The sequence below is a fragment of the Rattus norvegicus genome, chromosome 18, assembly GCF_021556685.1.
Source record: "Rattus norvegicus strain SHRSP/BbbUtx chromosome 18, alternate assembly SHRSP_T2T, whole genome shotgun sequence".
Taxonomy (NCBI): Eukaryota; Metazoa; Chordata; class Mammalia; order Rodentia; family Muridae; genus Rattus; species Rattus norvegicus.
Window position 1 is genome coordinate 4,993,265 of NC_141551.1, and position 26,714 is coordinate 5,019,978.

The 26,714-nt window shown below is 43.9% G+C and overlaps 1 protein-coding gene across 5 annotated transcripts in view; it reads right to left on the minus strand.

The window, feature by feature from the left end:
* Window positions 1-2,356: 2,356 nt before the first annotated feature.
* Window positions 2,357-26,714, minus strand: part of Zfp521 (zinc finger protein 521) — a 295,122-nt gene continuing 270,764 nt past the window's right edge. For 4 of the 5 annotated variants that reach the window (XM_087593012.1, XM_087593011.1, NM_001393860.1 and 1 more), the window contains 1 exon segment: window positions 15,391-16,198. In XM_087593012.1, the coding sequence (XP_087449138.1) occupies window positions 16,169-16,198 (30 nt within the window). In that variant the 3' untranslated portion in view covers window positions 15,391-16,168. 5 annotated transcript variants of the gene reach the window in all.

A 26,714-nucleotide genomic window follows, 5' to 3' on the forward strand; every position in this document is an offset into this window, starting at 1 on the left:
ACCCATCCTCAGGACCATCATTGTAACACCCATCCTCAGGACCACCATTGTAACACCCATCCTCAGGACCACCATTGTAACACCCATCTTCAGGACCATCATTGTTAACACCCATCCTCGGGACCATCATTGTTAACACCCATCTTCAGGACCACCATTGTAACACCCATCCTCAGGACCACCATTGTAACACCCATCCTCAGGACCACCATTGTAACACCCATCCTCAGGACCACCATTGTAACACCCATCCTCAGGACCACCATTGTAACACCCATCCTCAGGACCATCATTGTTAAAACCCATCCTCAGGACTATCATTGTAATACCCATCCTCAGGACCACCATTGTAACACCCATCTTCAGGACCATCATTGTTAACACCCATCTTCAGGACCATCATTGTTAACACCCATCCTCAGGACCACCATTGTAACACCCATCCTCGGGACCATCATTGTAACACCCATCCTCAGGATCATCATTGTAACACCCATCCTCAGGACCACCATTGTAACACCCATCTCAGGACCATCATTGTTAACACCCATCCTCAGGACCACCATTGTAATACCCATCCCCAGGACCACCATTGTAACACCCATCTTCGGGACCACCATTGTAACACCCATCCTCAGGACCACCATTGTAACACCCATCCTCAGGACCATCATTGTAACACCCATCCTCAGGACCATCATTGTAACACCCATCCTCAGGACCACCATTGTAACACCCATCCTCGGGACCATCATTGTAACACCCATCCTCAGGACCACCATTGTAACACCCATCCTCAGGACCACCATTGTAACACCCATCCTCAGGACCATCATTGTAACACCCATCCTCAGGACCATCATTGTAACACCCATCCTCAGGACCACCATTGTAACACCCATCCTCGGGACCATCATTGTAACACCCATCCTCAGGACCACCATTGTAACACCCATCCTCAGGACCACCATTGTAACACCCATCCTCAGAACCACCATTGTAACACCCATCCTCAGGGCCATCATTGTTAACACCCATCCTCAGGACCATCATTGCTAACACCCATCCTCAGGACCACCATTGTAACACCCATCCTCAGGACCATCATTGTAACACCCATCCTCAGGACCACCATTGTAACACCCATCTTCAGGACCATCATTGTTAACACCCATCTTCAGGACCACCGTTGTACTGCCTGTATTCAGTGTCTCTGCCATCATGCCGTCTTCTGTGCTTGAGTTGGCACTCTGTCACAGCTACCTTTTCCTCTACATCTGTTGTCATCGCAGGCATCAGAGGTTATCTTTACAAAAAGCAGAGGCATGAAGAAGGGATATGGGAGAATTTATCCTGTGATATTATTTATTCCTTCCATTCTTGCACTGAATCGATTTTGCTAGTCTTGGGTAAGTCTCTACCTAGAAGACAGATAGGAAATAGTGGAACAGTGGAAGTGATACCATGACTATACTCTAACATGTGTAGGCACTCAGAATTTAACTCATTTCTTAGCTTTACTCAGATAGAAAAATTCTGGCTCCTGTCCCTTGAGTAGTGACATTTTGCTAACTCCATTAATTAGAAAGATATTCTAATAATGTTTCAGGGTTCCCTAGGTTGGAACAAAGAAAGTTAGATTAAGGTCCTGAGATTTGTGGGGCCAGGGTATGTTCCAAAGCAACTGGCGGAGACCACATCAGGTACAATCATGCAGTGGGGGATAGCAATCTCTGCTGTGCTTTTTTTGTCTCTGGGCCTCATCCTGAGAAGCAGAGTAGTACTGTAGGTAGGCTCTAGAGCAGTCCTAGCTGCAGGGAGATCAGCTGGGGCTGGGTAGGAAATAGTTTTCCATTGACCTGCTGCTCCTGAAGTCCTATTCTAGAATCTGATAGCTTTCTTTTTTTCTCCCAGTCCTTATTCACACTTTACTGACACACCTCATTTAAGGCACTTAAGATTTGGTTGAAACCATACCCGGTAAGACAAAAGAAATGATGTTAAAAAGAAAGAAACAATGTGTATAATGTGTATATATGTCACTATGCGTGTGTATTGCATGTGCTTGTGCAGGTATGTGTGTCATTGAAATCAGGTATCTTTGCTCATTCACTATCTTAATTTTGAAGACAGGGTCTCTCATTGAATCTATAGCTCACGAGTTCAGCTTGACTGGCCAGCAAAACTTCAAGGGTCCCACTGTCTCTGCCTCCCAACTCCTGGGGTTTCAGAAGCATGCCACTGTGCTGGGTATTTATAAGGCTGTTGGAAATGTCAACTCAGCCCCGTGTTGGTGTGGCAAGCTTTTCCCAACTGAGTCATTTTTCTTAGCTTTGGAAAAAATGTTTATACTTACCATTACCGTAAACAGGAGTATAACATTCGACATAGAACTGTCTGTGGAGGGGCCAGCCTTGGCCACATGCGAAAGGACTAGGAGAAAACATAGACCAAAACTTTATTTTGGAACTGGTTTGAATAGTTTCAGTGGACTTCAGGTGTGGGGACTCCTAGACTTATTTGGTATTGTAGAGCTTTGGGTGATTAGAGAAAGTAGAAGCCGGCCTCAGATGTTGAAGGCCCGATCGACACATGGTGCTTTGATGGTTCTGAGAAGGCATGACCTTTCTGTGTATTGAGATATATGTTATAACAATCTCTTCTGGACTCACACAGCACCTTGTCAGTGACCTGCAGAATTGTTCTGTTTCTCTGCATCCTGACTCATCGCCCACCATACTTACTGAACAAAATAACCATCTATATCTCAGTTTTGCAAGGCTAGTATGGCGCATGGCATCTGCTACAAAACGTGATGAAAAATAGAAGTATTATAGCTCTTGGAACTTTTGGTTGCTCCCGGGTTGAAGGAACTTTCAGGAATATTGTGTTCATGAATAATAATGAACAATTATTGGGTACCAATTGGAGGTATCATTCTTATTCACAATCACTTTCGTCTCCATAATGGTCATCGTGTGATCAGGACCTTTCTCTACCTTAGAGGCACACTTAAACCTTAGTCCTTGCTCAAAGAACTTACAGCAGGTAAGCATTTGGGCCCAAGCCCCTCCACATTGCTTCCCGGCACCGTTACACTAACAGCCAATTCTCCATTTAACTTCTCTCAGAAATGACTTTGCCCTGAACCTCCTTTCTCGTGTAAAAACAGTCCCCCAAAGATTTGTCTGTATCAGCTCCATCGATGGAAGGAATTCCACTTATGTGCACTTAAGAACAACCAAGTGAAGTGCGAGGTGGGACCATTATCTCTACACTCTCATTGATAACTAAAGCATATGGCTGCTTAAACTAAGGTATTCCCTTCAGCTTATTGCATTCATTACTTCCTGTCAGTTAGAATTCACCTGCTGCAAAGTTAGCGGCAAGAGTGAGTTGCATATTTCATATTTTACTTACCACGAACCCACCCCGAGTCAACCCCCACCACACACACAATGACAGTTGTAGAGGTCTTATTTGGTCTAATAAATGGTTATTCTTCTCAATGGAATGCCAAGGAGGATGTTAGTTAATAAATATTGATGGTCTATGCGTAGAGAGACAATTTTACCTGTTTCTTTTATATTATTTTTGAATCACATTTATTAGTTTGTGGGTGGTGCTCTCTCTGTCTCTCTCTCTCTCTTTCTCTCTTTCTCTCTCTCTCTCTCTGTGTGTGTGTGTGTGTGTGTGTGTGTGTGTGTGTGTGTGTGTCTACATGCACACAGTACTTGAGTAGAGGTCAGAGGAAATTTACACCAGTCTGTTCTCCCATCTACCATGTGGGACCTAGGGATTGAACTCGGGTCCTCAGACTCAGCAGCAAGCCCCTTTGTCTACAGAGTCATCTCACTAAATTTTAAGTGATAAATAAAATACATGGCCCATGAAAACAAATTGTTCTGATTTTTTTTCATCATATAATCATTGACTTTGATTTATACTTTCGCTTCCCTTCAAGACCCTGGCAAAGTTGCCTTACCATTCCGATATCAGGTGAGAGTCCTATGGATTTAGGGAGACACATACGTAGTTTGTACACAATGTTTATTGCTTTTACACTTAACACCAGAATGCCTCAAAGTTCCAAGAGAAATCACTATACAAAAGTTACTCTATGAGGCCTCTTGGGATAAAGCCTCTGGGGATAAACAGCGAAGCCAGAGAAACTCACACTGTTATTCCAGCCACACAGCATCGGCATTGGCACAACTTGATTTTGCTGGACTGAAGTCAAGTGTAGATAGATAGGGTGCAGGACAGGTGAGGTGGGCAGCCATCGTGACACCCAGGCAGCCAGCTCTGCAGTCCCCTGCAGGGGAGTGAGCTCCTTCTGTCTGCAGACTCTTGCTCCAGCCACCCCCTTCTTAGTACTGTGCTCCCGGAGTGTCTATGGCTGTGAGGTGAGCTGCCATCCAATCCCGTACTCTCCGGGTTCCAGATTTCTGTTTTCTTCATCCCTACGACCAGAAATACCCAGGTTAAACTCTTCATGAAGAATTTAAGACCTCTTCCTGCACAATTAAGAATTTACATTTCATTTTTATTAGGAATTCAATTAAAACAGTTTAATTAAGATTTTTTTGGTACAATTAAGAAATTGAGAACCTCCTGTACGATCAGTAGTGAGTAATACACCTTGACTTGAAATTTTGTAAAGGGTAAAGAAATTTAGTTTTCTCAACTCTCAGTGACAAGCACACCCTTCCCCACCCTACTAAACCAAACCAAAACATCACATCGAATCTTCTCTCTTTATCTAGGGATAATCTCTGCACTCTGGGGGCTGAGCCAAGATGATCATCATGAAGTGAGCACAGCTAGGATGAACTACTTAGTGAGTTGGAGTCAGACTGGGCTCCATACTAAGGAGTGCCACATTATCTGTAGAAGGAGGAGGAGGAGAAAAAAAACAAAGAAAGTGACAAATGGAATAAATAAATATTTGCTAGTCTCACTTGCTCGCTGCCCAACTGGGGTTACTACCTACTCTGGTCGGGCCAGTGTTGGGCCGAGTCTCCTTTGATGCCTCGCCAAAAGCAACGCAGGTCCCCTTCATTACCTTATCTTCGGCCCATGTAGTTGTTAAAGCTATTTCCAAAAAGCAGTGCCCTCCAGTGTTTCCTGAGGAAAATCCTACAGCAGTGGAGAGTTGTCAGAGCTGAGTGTGGTAAAGTGTGTAGAGGATGGGTGTAGACCATTGAGAGAGGTGAGGAACCTAGGGACAGAGGAGCCCACCATCATCTTTTACCCACTCACGTATTCCCTGGCTGCAGAAGATGGGGGGAAAGGTCATATCTGAACTCACACTGGACATAGATAGTCACCACAATGGTGCAGCATCAAGAAGTTTCTCCTTGGATGATAGCGAATCACAATCTGATCTGCAGAAGATGCTCAAACTCCATCACTTCCATTCCCTAGCCCTGTCACGAGGAACCCAACCTTCACTCCCCACTACACTAATTAGAAGAAAGAAATCAACTAGGCTAGGCAATCGGAAGGCCCGAGGTCAGAGAATGATCCCTGAGCTGAGACTGATGTATACCGAAAGCTCTGGGTGCGTCTTATCTTAAAGTGACACCCACCTCTTCTTTCTTAAGCTAACTGGCATGATGATTCTCAGCGGAATCCTTCCAGTTCCCTCTGGGAGACTGGAATGCCTTCTGTAATTTAGTTAAACATCTTATCCAGCACTAAGAAACTCATTGCTCATGGAAGGAAAGCAGATCCTCTTGGGCGATTCTGACCACCTCTTGATGTTCATCTGGGGCTTCTTGTGGTTACATGTTTGACTCGGGTACCCAAACTACAAAGAAAGGACAATTAACACACACCATTATTTGTGCCATTTGCTGCCACTCTGCCTACTGTTCTTTCTATTTACATAACCAGAGCTTCGCTACCCTAGCATGTTTTGCAAGCTGTCGCGACATGCGAAGTAAGTGATCTGCTCTGTTTTGCTCGCTAACATATTTCTGACATATTTTAGCTTTTGATGGTAAGATTGCGTCTTTGCCTGCTACCATCTGTCTCAACTCAATGGAACTCCAGAGCTTATGAAAACAGTGGGGTGTAGTATTTCTTACACATTCGAACTCTACCAGCAACATGCTATTTTGAGTCTTAACCAATATGTCATGTTTTCACACACAAAGCCTCAAACGTTTGATAGCTTCTGAGCTCTGTCAGGGAGGGGCATTGTCTTCAGGTCCAATTTGCACGAGATGAGAAATATACTGGCAGGCGGAAGTTCATATTAGGTTCTAAATTGAGGTGTCCTTTTATGTGGTTTATGTTCCCTTGGCTCTGATTATCCATTTATCAGTGTGATTAAGATCTTCTGTGGCAATATATCTTGCTTTCTGGACTCTGCAGCCTCCTATCAGCGGGCATCTGTGAGGTGTGTATTCTAAACATGAAATAGTCGATACACCTATTTTGGCAATAAGACTTTTTTTTTCATGGTATCCCTTTCTTGTTTCTATCTGTGGGGAAAATTACTGCAGATTTGACCCAAAATATTAGCTAGGTACATGTCTGCTGACAGCAGCCCAAGGAGCAGGTAACATGAAGAGAGATGTGACATTGTATTCAAACAATGTGTCGAGGGAAAGGCCAAAAAAAATGCATGGCCGTAACATGCATTTATTCAACACCAAGCTTAAATGAATTTATTATGTTCCTGGATTACACCCCATAGGCCAAGAAGCTGTCAACTATTGACATTTTCTTTTCTCTGCATGTTCTGAGTTGAGTGTAAATATATTTGTCATGGGAATATACTGTGTGCTCTGTTCGGTATACTCTCATTCCATCAGAAGGAAAAGCTCTTCCTATCTGCAATCACAGCCGACGACATCTTTGTTGCTCTGAGAAAGGAATGGGCTAACACCTGGATTTACATATGATCCAGTACTTTTTCAGATTTGGTTTTGAATGCTTTTTTTAATTTCTGTGCTGAATATTGAATATGGGCAGCTTGATCCTGTCTACTACAAGATCCCATTGATGTTAGAGGAAACAGTGTTCTATCTGCTGTGGACCATTTTCTGCCCTACAGCCAGCTGCTGATCATGGATGGGGGTCATTGCAGAATTTTGGTACTAAACTCTCTGGATGAAGTCATTTATGTCTAGTGGACCAAAGAGGGAGGCCTTTGGAATATGGTGCTCAATGACCCTAAGGCTCACTCTGCGATCTGTGCTCACTCAGATGTCTTCTTCATGTTCAGGAGACCGGGGCAAATAGAAGACGCAGAGAAGAGGCAGAGACTAAATTTCCAGGTAACTGTTCATAGGATCCCTGACTTAACATGGCTCAACTTAATGATTTTTAACTTGCAGCTGATATGAAATGGTATGCAAATTTTGAACTTTAATCTTCCCCGTGACTATTAGAATGTGTTCTGATCCATGTCATGGTGTAGGGCAGAGGTCCCAGTCAGGGACATGTGATCATTGGGGTAAAAACACACTTATGTTTTCATTTATAATCAACCGTCAGCATGAGACACAGCATAGGACACAAACTCTGTCCTTTGTATTTGGCAGAGGATGGAGAAGTACTTCTGTATCATTTGGACCTGGACCTGAGAGGCACCATAGCCTATGTATGCTGACCTTTAGTGAACTGAGGGTGATAAGCTAAGATATGAATTCATTGATGTGTTATTGCCCTTATAGAAGGTGGAGAGCCCAGAAGTGGGTTAAAGCACAGGAGAGTTGAGATGCAGTTGGACTGGCAGTGTCTCCCCAGTGTGCACAGGCTCTGACTTCCATCTTCAGCGCTGAACAGACAAAGCATGGTGGCACACTCATGATGTGGAAGCTTGGAAGGTTAAGGTTTTCCTCAATTATATATCAAATTCCTGGGGCCTGGGGTATGTGAGATCTTGTTGATCCAAACCAAACAATCACACAAACAAAAAGTGAGAGGAGGGAGGACCATGCAGAGACCTCTTGTATCTTTTAAAGAAAAACAATTTGCTTAGGAAGAAAAAAACTTGACTTCTAGTTTCCAAGGCAGCTTAGCAGGAGCATTATGGAGGAAGAGAAAGTTAACTTGGGTCCAGAAAATAGAACTGAGGTAAGAGGGGAGGGTGAAGAAAGAGTGAGAGCAGATAGGTGGGAATAGTAACAAGAGTAACTCACTCTGCAAAGACTTGAAGCAGGTTGAGTCTGGGTGAACCACCAGGCTGGGAACGTTGAACAGGACAAACATGGTTGTTTGGAAGAGAAATTTTCCTCATAGTCGAGGCACCTGGACACTTGTTTCCCAGCTGGTGTTCCTGTTTGGGGAATTAAAGGGGTACAGACTTGTTGGAGGGAGGATATCTCTGAAGGGTGGGCTTGGAGAGCACACAGCAAAGCCTCACTCCCACTTGTTCTATCTGCTTTCGGCTTGTGGTTGGAGATGCGCTCTCTGCTTCCTGGTCTGGTTGCCTTTGGCCACATCCTCCTCACTGTTGTGGACTTTCCTTCTGGAGCTGTAAGGGAGAATGGACGCTCCCTTTTGAAAGTCACCTTGGCCATGATATTTTATCACACTGACAGAGAAGTAACTAAATCAACAATTAGGCTATTCCTCCAGAAAGTCAAAGAAATATTAAACTTCTTGTGGTGGATAAAATTATTATTTAAGGTTCTCAGGGCAGACAATCTGTTAAGGAGTGTGTATTTTCGAAAGATTAGAAATAGAGACACAGAGGAATGGGAAGGGTAAAAAGTTTGATGTAAAAAAATTTCTAGAACTGGCCCAAAGAGAGTCTGGAGTAAATACATCTTTACTAAGCTACATTTACTACGCTTCATGTATTTCTAGCCCTGATAAAATGCTAGAAACAATGCTGCAGTATCTTGTAAGTTTACCTATCCCTCAAACTGAAGGTGGGAGAAGTCACGTCAGAAAGAGAAGGAATTTGGTATACGTGACTGCTAAGTAGGAGAGAAAGTCTTCAGTTTGATCTTCCTTGCTCATTATTACCTCGGGAGCCTTAAGTACTTCCCGAACGAGAAACTGGTATAAAACGTGTTTTATGCAGATTAACATGATAGCCATATATAGGGTGGAATGGGGGAAGGTGAGAAACCAGAAAGTGGAGTTAATGTATGTGAGTGACTCAGTATAAGAGTATTTTCAAGCGAGAACGCAGAGCTGGGCAGGAGGATTAGGGCAGAAGAAGGAGTAATAAGCAAGATGACCAAGACTGACGGGTGGCTGAGGCCATCGCAGGTGACCTTGGAAAACACATTCTCAGTAAAAGGAGAGGCAGCAGCCAGGAAGGGGAGGATATAGAAGCAGACCGCAAACTGAGAAATTTAGAAGAAAATCAAGCAAAAAAAAAAAAAAAAAGCCCTGGGAGGATGAAAATATATACTAGAAATATGTGTGTGTGTGTGTGTGTGTGTGTGTGTGTGTGTGTGTGCAATATGCATATATTGAAAGACATAAATACATAGTGAAAGCTGAGGATAAGAAAAAGATACTGAGACAGAGAAAGAGTGAGCCAGATGAAGGGACCTTTTCTATACCTAAGGGATAAAAGTGGGAGGGGTACTGAGGGGAAGGAACTAAATTTTAGAACTCCATTTAAGTTAATTAAAGTAGCCATGGTATTTATTTTCTATTTGTGCATGTGGGCATATACATGCATATGTGCATGTGTACATATAAGTGCATATGTGCATGTGTGCGCATACACACCTATGTACATGTGTATGGAATCCCAGAGTCATTCTTGGGCTCCTCAGGTGCCATCCTCCTTGCTTTTTTTTTGGAAAAGACTCTCTCCCTGGCCTTGAACTCACTGATTGGGCGAGGTTAACTGGCCGGAGATCTGTAGGATTTCTTGTTTCCACTTCCGTAGCTTTAGGATTGCAAGTGTGTGCCACCACATGTGAGTTCTTTACTTCAGTTCTGAGGATCAAATTCGAGTCATGCATTTGCAAGGCAAGTTCCTTACCAAGTGAGCTGTCTCCCCATGGCTTAAAGAAGCTGGAAGGCTCCCACCTCTGACAGGATGTGACAGGATGTGACAGGATGTGGAATGTGGCTCTCGGAAAATGAAGTTTGCCCTTCTGTGGGAAGGAATTCTATTCTTTTTGCTGATTCAGGCAAGGACAGCAGAGAGTCAGTGGTAGTCGGGGGCAGGATGAGGTAAGGGACCTTGACTTCCATTGGTTGTACCCTGCAGCTAGTCTCACTATGAGAGCATTAGTTGTGGAGAGCTTACCTGAGTTATGATACATCTGAACACTCACAGTCCCCAGTGTAGATGGCGTGGTCCGGATTGCAGCGTCTGCAGGTACCAGATGAAGTGAAGAATTGGCAGTTCTCAGGGGCAATGTGCATACTCACCCTCAGCCTGCAGTGGCTCCTGATTAAAGTGCTCCTAGATCACAGAACATAGACTCAGAGGTGTCTGTGGCAGATCCCTCAAGACGAAAACTATTTTCCACAGGTTTCTGTGGTTCCTAAGTGAGGAGATATTTCCTCCTTGACTCTCAGCCCCACATTCTGCTTGGATCCGCAAATTTCAAAGCCGAGATAAGGCTTCTGAGAGATTTCACATAAACTTACTGGAAGTTTTCTTGATGCATTTCCCATCCAGAGGAATGGGTATATGCACTGTTCTGTACAACACAGGTGAACAAAAGACAAGAGCCCCACATCGGAATTCATGGGTTCCCAGAGGTGGCTTGCCCACCATCCCCTTCCTTTCACTGGGGTCGTTTTTCCGAGATGGTGGCATGTGTTGCTGGGGTTGTTTTTCATAGCTTCCACAGCTGGGAATTCAAGATGCTATACTTAGGCAGAAGTCCATGAAGGAATTAATTGATACGAGCCAGAAGTTGATTGCCATTTAAGTATTCCGCCTCCATCATTGCCAAGTTTCTCTCTTTGCAGAAAGAACCGAGCTTGCCTGCAAACTGGCTCATTCAGGATGTGAGCGCAAGATGGAATGGAACCTTTAATATGCTGCAACACCTGCTTGGAAATAAAGGGGCTCCGTGCCTTCCCCCTAAGGAGCTGACAGCTGACTTCATTACAGAGGAATCTGGAGCGGTGGTCTAGGCCACTCCTGCCTCTGAGGCTCTCACCCAGAAATGTGGTGCTTACCAGAGCTGCGCTTTGGACACTGCCAGAGACTCCTGCTGTGTCCTTTTTATCTAGGCTCATCCCTCTTCCTTGAGCTCTTTTTTTAGTGCCTTTAGTGGAAACTTCCTCCTGGAGAGGGAGGAGGTAAGAGGCTTCGGGCTGCTGCCGCTAACCGGAGGAGGGTTTGCAGGTGTTCTGTAATGGGATCTGGATTTCTAAACTTCCTTTCTCAAGGGTTCTGCGATGCTGTGCCCAACAGGCATAAACAGACACAAAGTCAAGGCTGTCACACTCTGTGGAGTGGAAGATGAGGGTTCCTGGATTCCTTAGTCCAGTTCTGAAACAGACCCAGGACTGCTCTGAGAAGACAGGCTTAGAGATCATGCTGTGACGGTCCGCCTGGGCTAAGGCAACCATTATATGTATCAGGTATCAAGGTAGCAGTTTGACCCTATCACCCATTTGTGTGATTTCCAAAGAGTCACAAATGGACCTCCAATTTATTAGAAGACAGCAGATTTGACTTGCATCAGAGAACCTTAAATTGTGTTATTATTGTCCAGCACCTGAAGTCTCCCTGTCCAGGAATGGAAGCAGGCGAGACAGAACACAGACTAACTAACTCAGTTAACTTCAGTTAACTAACTACTGCTCATACTCATACGTGATGAAGCTGAAGGTCACGTGGCAACTTCAAATTTGCACATAATAATTACAAACACAGCATCATAGGAATGCTAACATGTACAACCTACATTACTGTCTAAAGAGGTGGAATGAGAATTAGGGGAAAGGTTAAAACCAGAGGTCAAAGCTTGCAAACCTGAGAATCAGGCCTGGCCTGCGGAGTATCTCATATGGTCCACACAGTGGGGTTAATACAATTTGAATTACAAGAAGCAGAATGGATTGCCAACATTTGGAAACTGGGACATAGCACATAACCACCGGGGCTGCTGGCGACTCCTGAGACACGAACAATCTGGCACCAGGAGTCCCATCTCTCTGACTTGGACAGGACCTCCAGGCTGTCAGCGATCTCAGGAGACGAGATCTCACTGGTCAAATTAGTAATCTCTGGACCAGTATATGAATGATGGACGCTGGGTCGTCTTTTCCTTTCATATTTACTATGGTACTTAGTTGCTCCATTACTTGAGATGCTCAGTTGTAAAAGGCAACACTGAGGGAAGGGCACGTGTGCCCCATTCTGCACTTCTACTTCTAGCAATACATTGCCTAAGTTCTAGTCTTGAGCTCAACCCACTCTCCTGAGCTTGTATGCTTGAAAGTGGTTCTTACACTGGACTCCTGGAGTCACTGTGGATGCTTCTAATCAGGCCAAGGTAATCAGTAACTGTGGGATGGGACTTGTTTGACATGTCCCTTGTGGTTCCAAAGTTAAAGCAAGTAGAAACGGTAGGGGTGGGGGATAGCAAAAACCACATGACCTTCTCCATTAGAGCAGCTTAACCTAGCAACGACTGACGTTTTCGGGAGGTCATGCTTTCTTTGTTCTGTACCTGTCTTGTGTACTGGAGGACAAGTTGGCACATCCTGGTTTCTCACACGTGCAGCAGCCTTCTTTCACACAAAACCCACTGCCTTCTGTCACAGAATTAGAGTCACAAACAGGGCCATTATATTGGCCCCCTACTCAGATATAAGGCCTTTGAGAAATCTCTTTTGGAATTAAGTACTAGAAAAACATTTTCTCTTGAGAAACTAATGTATTCCTTTCGTTCAGGTTATTTTTCCCCCTTTACTAGCAGGAAGCTCCAAGTCAGTACTAAAATGGCCTCAAAAACAAAATTGAAGCATAAACCAGGCAACTACTTCCACCCATAGTCTCCCTTCAGACTTCCCATAATGCTAGTTGCTATTACCGGAGTATGCAATGTTGCCCATGGACTTGTGATCTGACCACTTGGTCTCTAGAGCTACTTTGGGGGGTCCTGGAAACTTTAGAAGTGGGACTGATCTGAGGAAGTATGTATGTCCTGGAAGCAGAGTATCCATGGCTACTTCTAGCCTCGTTCTGTTTCCTGGTCTCCAGCTCTCCTATGCTACCCACCACAATATCCTGACTAAGCACGTGAGATCAAATGGACACAAACTAAACTCTCTGAAACCATGAGCTCAAAGCCATCTTTCCTGGCTTAGCTCTTTAGATCAGGTATTTGATCATAGCTACATAAACATAAAGCACACTGGTATTCTTATTAATCTTCATGTTGCGCTCCAGCCTTATGGAACGAGGCAGAATATAAATATACGGAAGATAACTGATCAAAGCTGGCTGGAAGCGTTTGCCTGAGCACTGCTTAGCCATTTACCATCCAAAGAAGACTGACCGATTACTAGGAAGAAGGCTCTACCAGATAGAAGGTGCATTATAGTCTTTGGAGGATCAATCAATTAATGTGGCATGAAGAGTGGCCAACAAATGTGGCTTCCCAGCTGTGCCTCAGGGGAGGCTGACCCATGTCTGTGATGAGGGAGCCACATAGCCAGCCATTTGTGCTGCCAGAATGGACATCTCTCTCTCTCTTGCTTCCTGAGAATCCCAAGCCCTGGTGTTTGCCACAACCCTGGGAGGTCTCTAAAGGCAATGATAGGAAAGGCAGCATGGGATCTAATACAGGGATAATACGTCACCTACTTTCCATAAACCAACGTGTCCTTTTATAAAAACATAACCTTCTTGTTAATAACCAAAAATGCAAAGCTTTTAAAAAATCATTATCAAGTGTGGCTATTTCATTTTAAGTGCAAAATCCTGGAGAGGCCAGAGATCTTAATTTTTTAAAAATATGTAGCTGAGCATTTTAATTATGGATGCTTGCATATTCTAAGCATACTTCCTTATTTACATAACCAGTGGAAGCTCTTTAACTGAATAGCACGCTGACAACCCATCGTGGAACGTATAGGTGTAGCTTTTCCTTGAATTAAAAAGCTAAACACACACTCACATGAAACATTACAGCAGATGTGTATACTTTAATCACTACAAAATACTTGTTTGTGAATGATAATAAAATTTGACAAAAGTTTTTTTTTGTTTTTGTTTTTAAATTGGAAACACAACAGAGAATATCACTTGGTTATTCACACCTCATCCATTCCACGACTTGTAAATGAGGTAGGGCCAGTGGTTCTCAAAGTGGGGTCTGCAACCAGCGTTACCCAGAATTCTTAGGGAAGCCAAAGGGGGAGCCTGAATGAATCCGAGGCTCTGGCGGTGGGGGCGGGGGTCATGTCCAGCCCACCAAGATGGATCACGCAAGTCCTGCACCGGGATGTCAAGGAGGCTAAGTTTTAGAACAGCAGCGCCCCTGCCTTGTACTGCTGGAGATGTGGCTCTCACAGGCTGGTCCACTGGTGACAAGGGATCGTCACAGCCATCAGTCCAGGTTGCATTTTTCTTACCTCAAAATACTGCGGTGATTATTGCTGTTTGCTTGAGATCTTCAGGGTTTACCAGAGGTCACAGGACTCAGAGTGTGGTAACCGTTTTAAGCACGATTCCATGAACGTGCTCCATGAGTATCGAGTTTATACTTATACTATTCAGACTAATAATGTCTATCAGGGTCCGGGACACACACTGCTATCCTTCTCTTCTTTAAAAAAAAAAATGCAAAAGCTCTGAAACCAGGGGCTTCTCCTTTTCAGCATTTTGTGGTAGGCTGTGGAGACAAGCGTCTTGTAGAGCCATCTCCTGCCTGTGGAAAGCTGATGACCGAGTTCCATTACCTTCCCTGGCCGGGTGATCCCAGGCCAGGAGATGAAGCCATTTGGAGAGGGCTCCACTGGGAGCCAGCAGCAGAAGCAGAACTAACAGCCCTCTGACTCGATGCTCTGCACTTTGTCTTTGAACAATGCTGCTTCTTAAGTACACATAAGCCAAACAGCCGCTCGAATTGCAGCCATCCACCACGAGTTCAGATTTGCACAGCATGACACGAATTGGGCTGCAAATTATGCAGAAAACAGCCATCACATCCATCTGTGATGTCAGAGTCCTCAAGTACAATGTGACCTGGTAGATCTAAGACAGTTCAAGAAGACTGGGTCTGATTTCTTCCCGTGCAGCGTGACGAATCTCCTCCTTGCTGCACTTGGCCCGGTGTGCAAAGGTTACAAACGATTGAGGCTATACCTGGGATTGGCCTGGGAGCAGGTTTCACAGCCAAGGGGGCAGGCAATTAGATTTCCTTTTCTTCCTTTGTTTTTAATGGTAACACTAACTAGAAAAGGAAAACACACAAATACACTCATAGCTGATGGTAAACTGAATTTATTTCCTCTTGGAAAACAATTCCAGTAATCTCCAGGTTCAGACCGCAGAGTAAACATTGAGAACAGTAACATACAGGTTAGTTCAACCGATTCAAGGATTTGGCTGTGTGAAATCATTAAGGAGAACCTCGAACACTCAAAGCTTCAAATGTAGCCAGGAAAAAAAAATCGTTGACAGTCTACATAACAACTATTGCATATATGGCGAGGCTACCTGTCACACTGCAAGGCTTACAAATATATATATGGGCCGTATCCAGATGTAGGGTTCTGTTCTGTGAGAGTGTCTCTTCATGGTTCACGAGAATCTCCAGCAATAAAAAATAGTCTTGGGTTTTAACCATTGATATACCAAAAAGAGAAGTTCTAGGCTTAAGTGTACATAAAAGGAAGTCCAACCATAGTCATGTGATAACAGTTCATTTAAGTTCTGTCTTCCTTGGAAACATTTTCTCTTAAGCCATTTTTATCGCTTTGAAAATCTTGCCTGGACAGGGCCCAAGTCCACTTGTCTTTTTAAGACCATTGTAGCATTGGCGACATAGTACATGTGCAACACTTTATATACAAGGGGTCTATCTGGTGCTCAAAAGTTCCAACACATGAACATCCAACAGTTTTCATAATACAAGTTGTATGATACAATACAATGCTTCTGAAGAATATACATTAACAATGGGAGTTTCGTGCAAAGAGTAAAACATGTTCCCTTTTTGTGCCACAAAGTCCTTCTCCTCGAGAGAGGTCGTGCGTATGTGAACTAACTGCTATGCTGAGTCATCGTATGATTCTGTGGAGAGAAAAAGAGAGAGAGAGAGCTCAGTGATAGGCGTGCCATTAGAGTGAGCATAGATATGTGCTGGTAGTCCCCGGTGACGTGAGCCATGCTGCTTCTGCACAGGGAGGGATAGAGGATGCATCAGTTCCTTATTGCACTAGGAAGCTTCAGATGAGGTGAACAGCCTGGGGTAGAGTATGGGTACACTGAAGCGGAACTCCGCTCCATGGAGGAGTTGGAAGAGGCGGGACCAGGAGGCTCTGTGAGGGGAGGGGTTGGTAGGACCATATTTTTTCTTTACCTGCCCATGTTTCTAGAACAAAACAAAACAAAACAAAACAAAACAAAAACCATTAGATTTGCTCTCATCTCTGATAGATGGTAAATGTTGATTGCTGGGGCTGGGCTCTACCCACCCTCAAATGTGGAGGGTGAAGAATAGAGCTAGCTGACTGATGATGGGATGTTAGGAAGCACCTGGGTAGACTGGTAGACTTGTGGCCATGCTGTGACTCTGCAAGAGATCCCACAGCGTGCTTTAACTCCCCGCTCGGGGGGCTGCATTAGGAAGTTTGGTTCTCCCCCACCTCAATGAGTTAGTGTGTCCTTTCTTTGGTTAGATAACTTCTTTTCAAATTGGGACACCTATCCAACAGATAGGGCTGGAGGGACCAGTGTGTGCAGGCATTCTCCTGACCCACGCATGGTGCTGAAGATGGTCCTGTCTTCCACGGAGGGTGGCCACGGGCTGCCAGGTTCCCACTGGAGAACGAGCCTTAGAGCTCTGAGCTTCCCCCAGGCAGTTCTGCCCCATGTCCTTTCCTTCACACTCCATCATTCCTTCTGACCAGAGCACCGAAGCCCAGCTTGAAATATAGCTTCTCCCTGCTTACCCAACCTAAAACACACTTCCCTTTTCTCTGGCTTTCCGAAGTCTCCTGATGGTAGTTTCGATGTACTCTCATAAGAACCTGTGTGTTTTCTGCACGTGTGCATGTGTGCCTGTTCTGATTGGCTCACATCTTCTAGAGGGTTTAGAAGCGTGAGTACTGAATGGAAACACAGTTGAGAATTGGTGATACAGGTCATACACGCAGAAGAGGAGCTAAGCGAGTGTTGGAGGCAGAACACTTTGTGAGATCATTGCTGCCTTTAGCATCCCAGAGGACGGATGGCCAGCCAGCTACTACTTCAGAGGTAGAGGCTGCATGACCAAAGGCTAGGAGGCTGATAACAACCTAAGTATGGTACTCTAGCGAGGTGATGGAAAGGGATGGGTAGCCTAGCTCTCTTCCCTGTTTCAGATTTAGCTTTTTGGTGAAGGAGATGGAGAGTGGGGCTAGGTCCCTTCCCACCACGACAATTACTGTGATGGACGGTCATGACTGGGGACTCTGGCATTACCCACCATGGACTAGAGCCCAAACTGCAAAAAATGAGACAAGGCAGCTTTGTTTGATTGTGAGCTTGCTTATGTAAAGCATCCTTGCTCCCTTCTCTTCAAAAGCATGGCTTTCTCTCTAGTAGGACTGGCCTCCAAGTGCATTTAAGAATAAACTATTTTTATGCCAACTCTTTTGTCTGGGTATTGATTTTAAATATGTCTGGGAGGTGTTTTTCTGAAAACATATTAAAATACTGGTGGGAACAAAAAGCTCTCCTATTTTCTTAAAGATCCACACAGCTATGATGAGAAGTTTACAAGCATTGAAATAAACGCTAAAAAACCAAGCTATACTGCTTCTTTGGTTATCTTAAAGTCAAAAGTGGTTTCATAGAAAGGTCTGAACTAAAAACAAAGCAAAAAGAGAATTATGAAATGAGAGAAAGGACAGAAGCCTGGATACAGATAGCTAAGTGCTGGGCTGCTGATCCGTGACATTCAGTGCTTTGTTTTTCCTCTAAGTAATGTTTAAAAAAGAAATAACTCAATAGTCTTATCTTTATCACGTTATTCCTAAGTTTCCTAATGTGGCTCCAACTCACCCCCCACGACAGACAGACAGACGCACCGATCTAGTTTCTAACAACCACACTGAATATTTACACTTCTGTCTATAGATGTGGATATATTTTCATCACATGATTGCAGTAATCTAAAGTCATTGATACCAAGGACTTATGCTTTGAAGATTAAGAGAAGCAGATAAAGCCATTTACCAAAGTGGGGCAAAAGCAGGTTGGGGAAATGCTGTCATGCTGCTGAGGTAAAGGACCTGACAAAGGGGAAAAGAGGAAGGGAGGGAGGAAGAAAGAGGAAGGGAGGAAGGAAGGAAGGAAGGAAGAGGAAGGGAGGGAGGGAGGAAGAGGTAGGAGGGAGGGAGGAAGGGAGGGAGGGAGAAAGGTTCACTTTGGCTTACACAGTCTGTGAGTACATCTATCACTGCTAGGAAGTCCCTGCAGCCAGGGTTTGAGGTGGCTGCTTACGAAGCATCCATGGTTAGGAGGTAGACAGCAATGAATGAGTACCAGTGCTCAGTTTGCTTTCCCCTTGTATCCCACCTAGGATCTCAGCCCACAGAGTGTTACTGCCAATCATTACTGTGGGTCTTCTCACCTTAATTAACCTCTCTAGAATACCTCCTAAGCATGCACGGAAGCTAAGCTAATCTAGATGGTCCCCCAGCTGTGCCCAGGCACTTGTCTCCTAAGTGGTTCTAGAACCTGTCAACTTGACATCAGTTTCGACCATCACAGCCAGTTTCCCTCTTTTGGCTCCAGCTCAATAAAGGTCTCCTCTCATTCTGGCTGCCCACCGCTGACAGCGGTTCTCAGGGTGGGAAGGAGGCCTCCCCACGCTGCATATCCCCAGAGCTCCCTGGGAAATGAGCCTATTTCTGTTGGGGTGGGGGAGATCCCAGATGTCTCTGATATACTCATGGGATTGCCTTTGAGGATTCCTGGGATGTTTCCGATTCCTGCACTCGTACCCTGTCCCAAGTCCGATAGGAAGTGCGAGTGGTGCGAAGTGGAAAGGTGGCTGTTGTGTCTGAGCCACTCGTTCATTCGATTGTCTTGTAAGTGTGGGTGAGAACAGGCGTAAATTCAGTCTCCAGATGTGGCCTCAGATGTCTCCTTGGCCGGGAAGCAGGTCTTCCCAGGCAAATGCTCAGTGATTCCCGTGTTGTTAAGAAATTCTAGACATCATGTGCTGGGAAAGGTCGCCAAGAAGCAAGTAGAAAGATAAGATATAGGCGCCAGAAGCTGGGAGCAGAGGGGAGGCCAGGCAGCACGGCGCATTGCTGCCCTGGAAGCAGGGCGAGGCAGAGCCGGTCCTGAGACACCAAGGATGAGGACGCGCAGGAGCAGAGAGGAGAAAGCACCCGGCAGCCTTCCCCAAGCAGCCTCTCTGGTGCGGAGTTTGGAGCTCTTTAGGTCTGAGGGAAACCACTTCACTAGAACAAAGCAGTGGGTAACCTCACCAATTTTACACAGCAATTCACAGTCCCCAAAGCACTTTAATGCAATGACAGGTTATGAGAAAAAATATCTGTTCCAATGAAGGCAAAGTGTTTTACATAATCGAGAGGAACATCAGAGCAACATTGGTGGAGGTGGGGGGCGACGACAGAAAAGGAAGTGGAAGAGAGGAAAACTTGCGCAATCCCACAGAGAGCCATATTCTACTCTGCAAAAAGCCATCTCCAGGAGACCCCATGTCTAAGTAACTGAAAATTGAAAACCATTAATCCCAGTTATGAACAGTTGTTTTACACGAGGGGGGTTTGTGTTAAAAAAAAAAAATCAAACTCTCGACATACCTTAAAGCCTAAAAGAAGCTCTATCTAGGCCCGATACTTTAACGGAAAGGATTCTAGAACACTCTCCTCATTGTAAAGGACCTGTTTGGAAGGAGTATGAAAGCTCTTTTCTCCCCATAAATGTGAAATTAAACTTAGAAGCTAAAAACCAGATGAGGGCCTTAAGCATTCCCGCCCTAGCACCATGTACGTCTTTTAAATGTGAGACATTTTAAATGTGAGCCTTCCATTTTACAAGACTGGAATTCTCATTTTAGGCTTGGCGCTCTAACAAATGATTAACTGGGAGAGCTGACCACATTTGCTGGTCAAACGGTTTAATCCTATTTTAAATGTATTCCAAGGAAAACATTTTTTTTTAAAAAATAAAAATAAAAACCTATGATCCTCTGAAACTGTTCACCTTTGCAGTTTTGAGATGATCCAATGTGCCTAGAACCATGATAAAAGCCAAGCTTTGAAGGAAGAATCTAAAAACTTTTCATTTCTGTCCCCCAAAAAGTGGTGCCCGCAGAGTGTCTGGATTTTGCTGATTCTTTGGCAAACGCTGGATCTCTGTGTTGTCTCTGTGGTGTCAACACCACTGAAATGTTAAGTGGCAACAGTAATGGAAGGGCATCTGAACGGGGTTGTGTAAAAAAAAAAAAATCTGTTGATTCGAAGATGTAAATCTTTTTTCTTTAAAGCATGACTTATCTATTTATGTCTCCTTTCTGCCAAAACAAATATAAGTAGGCTCCAAGAAACGGGAGAGAGAGAGAGAGCTGGCGTGTTATTTTTAAAAAAGGACTGAAGAGGAGAAAAGAAGAAGAAAGACAGGGAGGAGCTCGCCACTGAGTCCCTGAGCAGTCAGTTTACGCCATGGTTGGGGTCCATTTAAATGAGATGCTTTCAGACTGGTACAATCAGAGCTCAGAGACAAAGCAAGGCAGAAGAAAAAAAAAAACCCACAGGAACATAAAGATCGAGTGTGGCTGTGTCTTCAACAGATGGTGACAAGGCTGTGGTAACATGTTGGTTTTTTTTCCTTTAGTTGAAGAACACAAACATCGTAATCAATCTTCGCTGATTAACTAATTATATTACGCGCCCCTTTATCACGTGGGCTGGCCCATGTATCTGTAAATACAGAAGCTAATCAGCATGCTCCCACTCTTCCCAGAAGCACATTCCAGTGCACACCCGGTTGTGAGCTTTCTTTTCAGCCGGTAAACTGAATTCTATATCACCGTCCACCTTTTAAGCACCCCTGCTTTTTCATTATTTATTTATTTATTTTTAAACAAAAGCAATTGGTTTCCAACAGGCTGGATAATAAGTCTTTTTGACCTGCCTTCGTCTTTGACCCAGAAGGTCACCCCTGTGCTCCGGCACAGAGCTGGCTTAAGAAATACCTCCAAGTCGTACATTTCATCTCCTGCCCACTCAAAATAGAACTTCCTTTAAATGTGTCTGTACAGGGTCCCTGAAGGCCAAAGAGGCTTCCCCGTAGTGGGCAATGGAGGGACAGAAGCCTCTGCCTTTATTAATGAATGCAGGCCTTTATGAGTCTGGCTGGCTCCTTCCCTGTTCCCAGAAGCATATACTGTACGTGACTTAAAATGCTAGAATATTGACACAAAGCGAGCTGGGCACCTCTAAGGAAAATTACTCCTTGGCTATAATGTAGGCTCGTAACAGCTATTAGAGTACAAAATAAAACCCCGTGGGATCAGGCTGACATATACCGCACTCTGCCTAGTCCTCAAACATTAGAAGAATTTCTTTCTGAAGGCATTCCAAGGACAGCATTAAACTGACTTTTGTAGCAATCCGCAACAGCTTTTTGGCTTAGAGCTTTTAGTACTAAATCTCTGGTTTGAATCAATATAAGTACTATATCTTCTACATTAATCAATACATTTGGTTCAATACATGTTCTATTAAATTATACTTTCTAATCAAGAGTTTTACATTTCTACCCTCTCTCTTTTCCATTTCTAACTCTTCTCTGCTAGTAAAATAGTTTTGAAAGTGTATACAGGGAGTGATGACAGGGTGTGGGGCTATTGACCCTGGATGATGGAGGGAAAAAAATAGTCCCCAAGGCAAAGGGTGGCCCTCAAGCATGTTAATGAGGTTACCAGGAGAGGAATGTTAATGAGGAAATGCCTTCAGAGACATTCTCATACATTTAAATCTGAATGAATCCACATACCCTGGGACTAGCAACCTAATGTTCTAAGAATTGCACCAAAGACCTGAGCCAACCGACCTTGCAGAAATTGTATTCAAACCCATTTGGTCACTATACACTTCCTACATGGAGAAACCTCGCAGTACTGAACTTTCATAGGCCCTACCTGGGAACACCAGGAACATGTTTGTGAGCGTGTACATTTCCATGAGACATATCAGCGGATGTTGTTTTATATGTGTTATTTTTCCCCTCAGCGAACTGATGACTAAAAAATTAAGAAAGTAAGAAAAAGACAGCCAATCAACACACATAGTAGATTTCTCATACCAAGGGAAGCAGACTCGTGAATTTATTTGAAGGATTTATTAGATAGGAGGCACTACTTTTCTACTGTCATATGGAGGTGGTATTTCTGAACCCGCCTATCACGATGTGTGCCTGCCCCTCTTTAATGTCACAGATCCTGCAGTTCTGATCACGTTTGCCGTGACAGAATTCCTCTATTTTTTTTCATATGGTACGGCCTTCACTATGAATGTGCAGAGACGCTGGTATCTTTTCTTTTGACATTTAGCAGTTCACATGGACCTGAGCTGACGTCTCAGAACACTTCTGGGTGATACTAAGTTATATTAAAATATTAAAACAAAGGTGAAAGGGAATCCCCAGAAATGATCAGAGAAATGCTATAACAGACAGGAAAGGACCATCTCATGAGAGTTTGTAACCTGGCAAAGAGAGAATTGTTTTATCAACTTTAGGCTTTAGGCCTGTTTTTCAAACAGTTCTGACATTAAAGTTTCTATCATATTTTTCATAGAAAAAGATGTAGCTTTCTGGTGAAACTGACTGAAGGACATATTTGTGTTGTTCTTTGGATGTTAGTGTTAAGGAGCCACGGAAAGCTGACCAGCATGGGAGAAACGACAAGCTCATGAGCTGATGCTTAGAAGTATGAGCAGGAAGCTGGACATGATGCAGAGACGTCCTTCCTGTCAGATGGACATTCAAGAACTTGCAGGTGATCCCAAGAGACCAACATGGCTTGCCCTACTCCAAGGTTTCTAACCTCAGCTTTGGTGACATTAGGATGTAGCCATGGTGTTACTAGTACTACCGAAAGTGTATTAGTTTATACTGTAACATATGTCCCCAGACATTACCACATCTCTCCCAGTGGGAGAAATCCCTTTGCAGGGACCACTGCCTTATGCTATTTGGAACATTTGTGCATGAGTAAATGAAAGAGTTGGAGAAAAGGAAGATCTAGTGTTCGACTAATGCTAAATTTCAAGAAAAAGAATTGGTCCATGGGCTAAGGAGATGTGGTCTGTGGTGTGTCCCATCCGGATAGTGAGAAGGAATGCTGTGATCTCCAGAGTTCATGCTTGAGATCCACACAGTCGAGTTACAAAGCCAAAATCGCCATACGAAAGCTCCACAAGGTTTTATGTTGATGATTTTGTATTGGTCTGCCTTCAGAGCTAACCTTTCCTGGTGTGGCCCACAGGCCACAGGCCACGGGCTGGATATAGCTTGCTGTTGGCCTGTCTTTGCACTGACAAGCTTACTGAGAGATCAAGTTGGAGGTTTTGATTTGTCTCTGTCCTGAAATAGATAAGTCTGCTATGCTGTCCTTCCTCAGGTGTGCTACTTGCTCTCAGTCTGTGGGATGTGTCCTTTGTCTTATGAAAATAATACATGCCTCACAAAGAGACACACACACAATATAAATATAAATACACACACACAAACACACCACACACAAAGACACACACCCACACAAAGACACACACACCCATACAAAGACACACAAAGACACACATACACACAAACACATATAAATACACAAATGCACCACACACAAAGAAACACACACACACACACACACACACACACACACACACACACACACTCTTGTATCTACAGGACTGCACTGCATGGCTTTTTAAAATAGTGCCATAGGATGAATGCGAGCCACCCAGCAATTCTGCAAAGGATCCCTTGAGGATATGTTATAAGTGGCATTATCTGTGCATGGAACAAAATCCCTCCAGAAATGTTCACTCACTCAACTGTTTACTCTACATCCAAACAGCAACGATGGTTCACCCCAGGTCAAGGAAGCAACAGTACTTAGGGATGCTCATGTTGCCACAGCGTCTAAAGTGACTTGGGAATTAAGCTGTGAAAGTTACTATTTTGGGTGTGGAAATGAACGTCTACTTTGAGAAAAACCCCAGAGCAACCTCTAGTCTATCTTTACTGACAGGAATTTCAGGAATTATTGTACCTGTATATGATACATAACATAAAAAGAAAAGTGTAGCTTTCCGATTAGGAAGGACCTAAGAGAAAGTTCCGGTGGGTCTCTCTTAAGAGATGGAGGCCATTCACCTGGCTATGGCTCACACCATCGACCAGGGGAGACAAGGTGCAGAGGGACTAGAGCCCTCTGCCTTTGGTCAGGGGCTGTAAGCTGCCTTTTTACAGAATCTACACATACCTGTATTTTGAAGCAGTAAAGAGGAAACTGAGGCAAAACTGAGTGCCACAGAGCAGAAACCAGAGTTCTTAGACATCACAGGACTTGGTGGGGCTTAAGCTACCAGGCCATGTGGACGGGTAAGGCGTCAGTTTGGAAAGTGGCTATGTTCACTATGTTGCATTTGTTTGTTTGTTTGTTTGTTTTCAGAAAGGGTCTCCTGTAACTCAGGCTGGTCTCAAACTATGTAGCCGAGAGTGATAAACTGGTCTTCCTGCCTCAGAATTCTAAGTTCTGGGATTAGTGCATGAGTTCACATTTTGCTTTTTCTTTAAGACAAAAATAAATAAACAAACAAACAAGCAATATTTAACCAATCTGGAAATTTTCACTGCGGTATGAATGTAGCAAGAACACCCAGCTAATTATCCGGGGCTTAGTTTAATGTAAGTCTTCAGAGGAAAAGACTAATTAGTTAAACAATGCAACTTTTAAGTCAGATCATATAATAATTTCCAGTATTTTGACAATTAAACAGTATAGAGAGATAAAACAAGCCACTTCAAAAGGTCAAATTATATTGCTGGGCTACACATGGGCAATGCTAACGTGGTAACAACCCCTTTTTCCAGGAAGACCTTTTAAAAAAATAGTACAATTCTGGTTATACACTGATTTCTAACCATTTCAGTTCTGGAGAGGCTTGAAGATTCTCCTCTTTGGAGGTCTGGAGACACAGACGTATTGGGAGCATGCTTTCCAAGTGTGAGTTCCCAAGTTTGATACCCAAAACCCTGCAGAAGCCACCTGTGATAGGCTAGTCTCAAGTGAACCAGACAGAGGGCAAGAACCAATACCCTTTTACCCCAAAATGTGCACCATAGCAGGGAAGCGGCAGTCTGTCTGTCTGTCTGTCTGTCTGTCTGTCTGTCTGTGCCTCTTTAACACAACACTATACAAAAACAAAAACATACAAACCCCGCCCCCCTAGTTTTCTCTTTAGAACTCACAATAGTTTGCATTGAGATTCACAGAAAGTTTCAGATTGGAAGAATAGGCAAAACAAAGCCAAGTGGCCACTGGAAAATATGTTAAAAGCATATAGTTGACTTTTGTGCAAGCAATCAACAATTTGAGCTACTTGTTTACGTGCAAGAAGCCAACAGGAAATGGCAATCATAATACGGAAAGCAGAAAGGAGAGGGCCCAGGCTATGATGATTCTGCCTCACCTCCAGAACGACAGGCTCTCAGTGTGTTGGGGGACAGAAGGCTTTGAAAGGAAATACTGTCTAATAAGATATTCAGGGATTAGGTCAGCTCTCCCTGCCCAGATGTGTGCACGCACCCGTTGTAGCTAGGCGTTTTTTCCCACTGTAATGTTTAATTTATCACACTGGTACCTTCTAAATCAGAACATCTGTAAACAAGGTTAAGAGTGACCTCCTTCCAATTTTACATCTGTGAACAGTGCCCCCTTCTTCGTGCTTTAATTTTAATACCTCAAAGAGAAATAACTCTGTGCAAGGAGAGGGGAGGAGAGGCTCGTCTGACGTTAATGTGTTAATCTTGGGCGAATACAGATTTCCTTTCTCCCAGACTCTAGTGTGCACACCACTGGCTCCTTACGCTAAAGCTGCGTTCAGGCATCTCTTTCCCAGTCCAGCACAATTAAACAAACTTCTGCTAAATATTTAATAGGCTTGTGTAGTAATTAGGAACAAATAATTATCTTAGATTGATAATTGCTCAGAAATGCCCTTTTACAAGCATTTCTGATATGTGGCGCCTCCCTCTGTTTTTGGATTTTTGAATCCTGGAAAGGTTGCTTTCTAATTTTTTTTTTAAAAGAGGATTTAGTGAATTAAATCCTAGTCACTCTCTTTTGCCCAAGGTCTTATAACCAAGTTGGGCTGCCCTGCAATCAGCTATAACGTTCCTCCGAGATCCGTTTGTGGCACGTCTATGTGAGCGATCCGTTGAGATCTAGTCAGGTTCCAGAGGGTGCTGGAGCCAGACACTGATTTGAAAACTGACTGGCGGCCTTAGGATTTAAACTCTGGTCCATCAGTTTCAAAAGGTCATCTGATGAGAATGGGAAAGG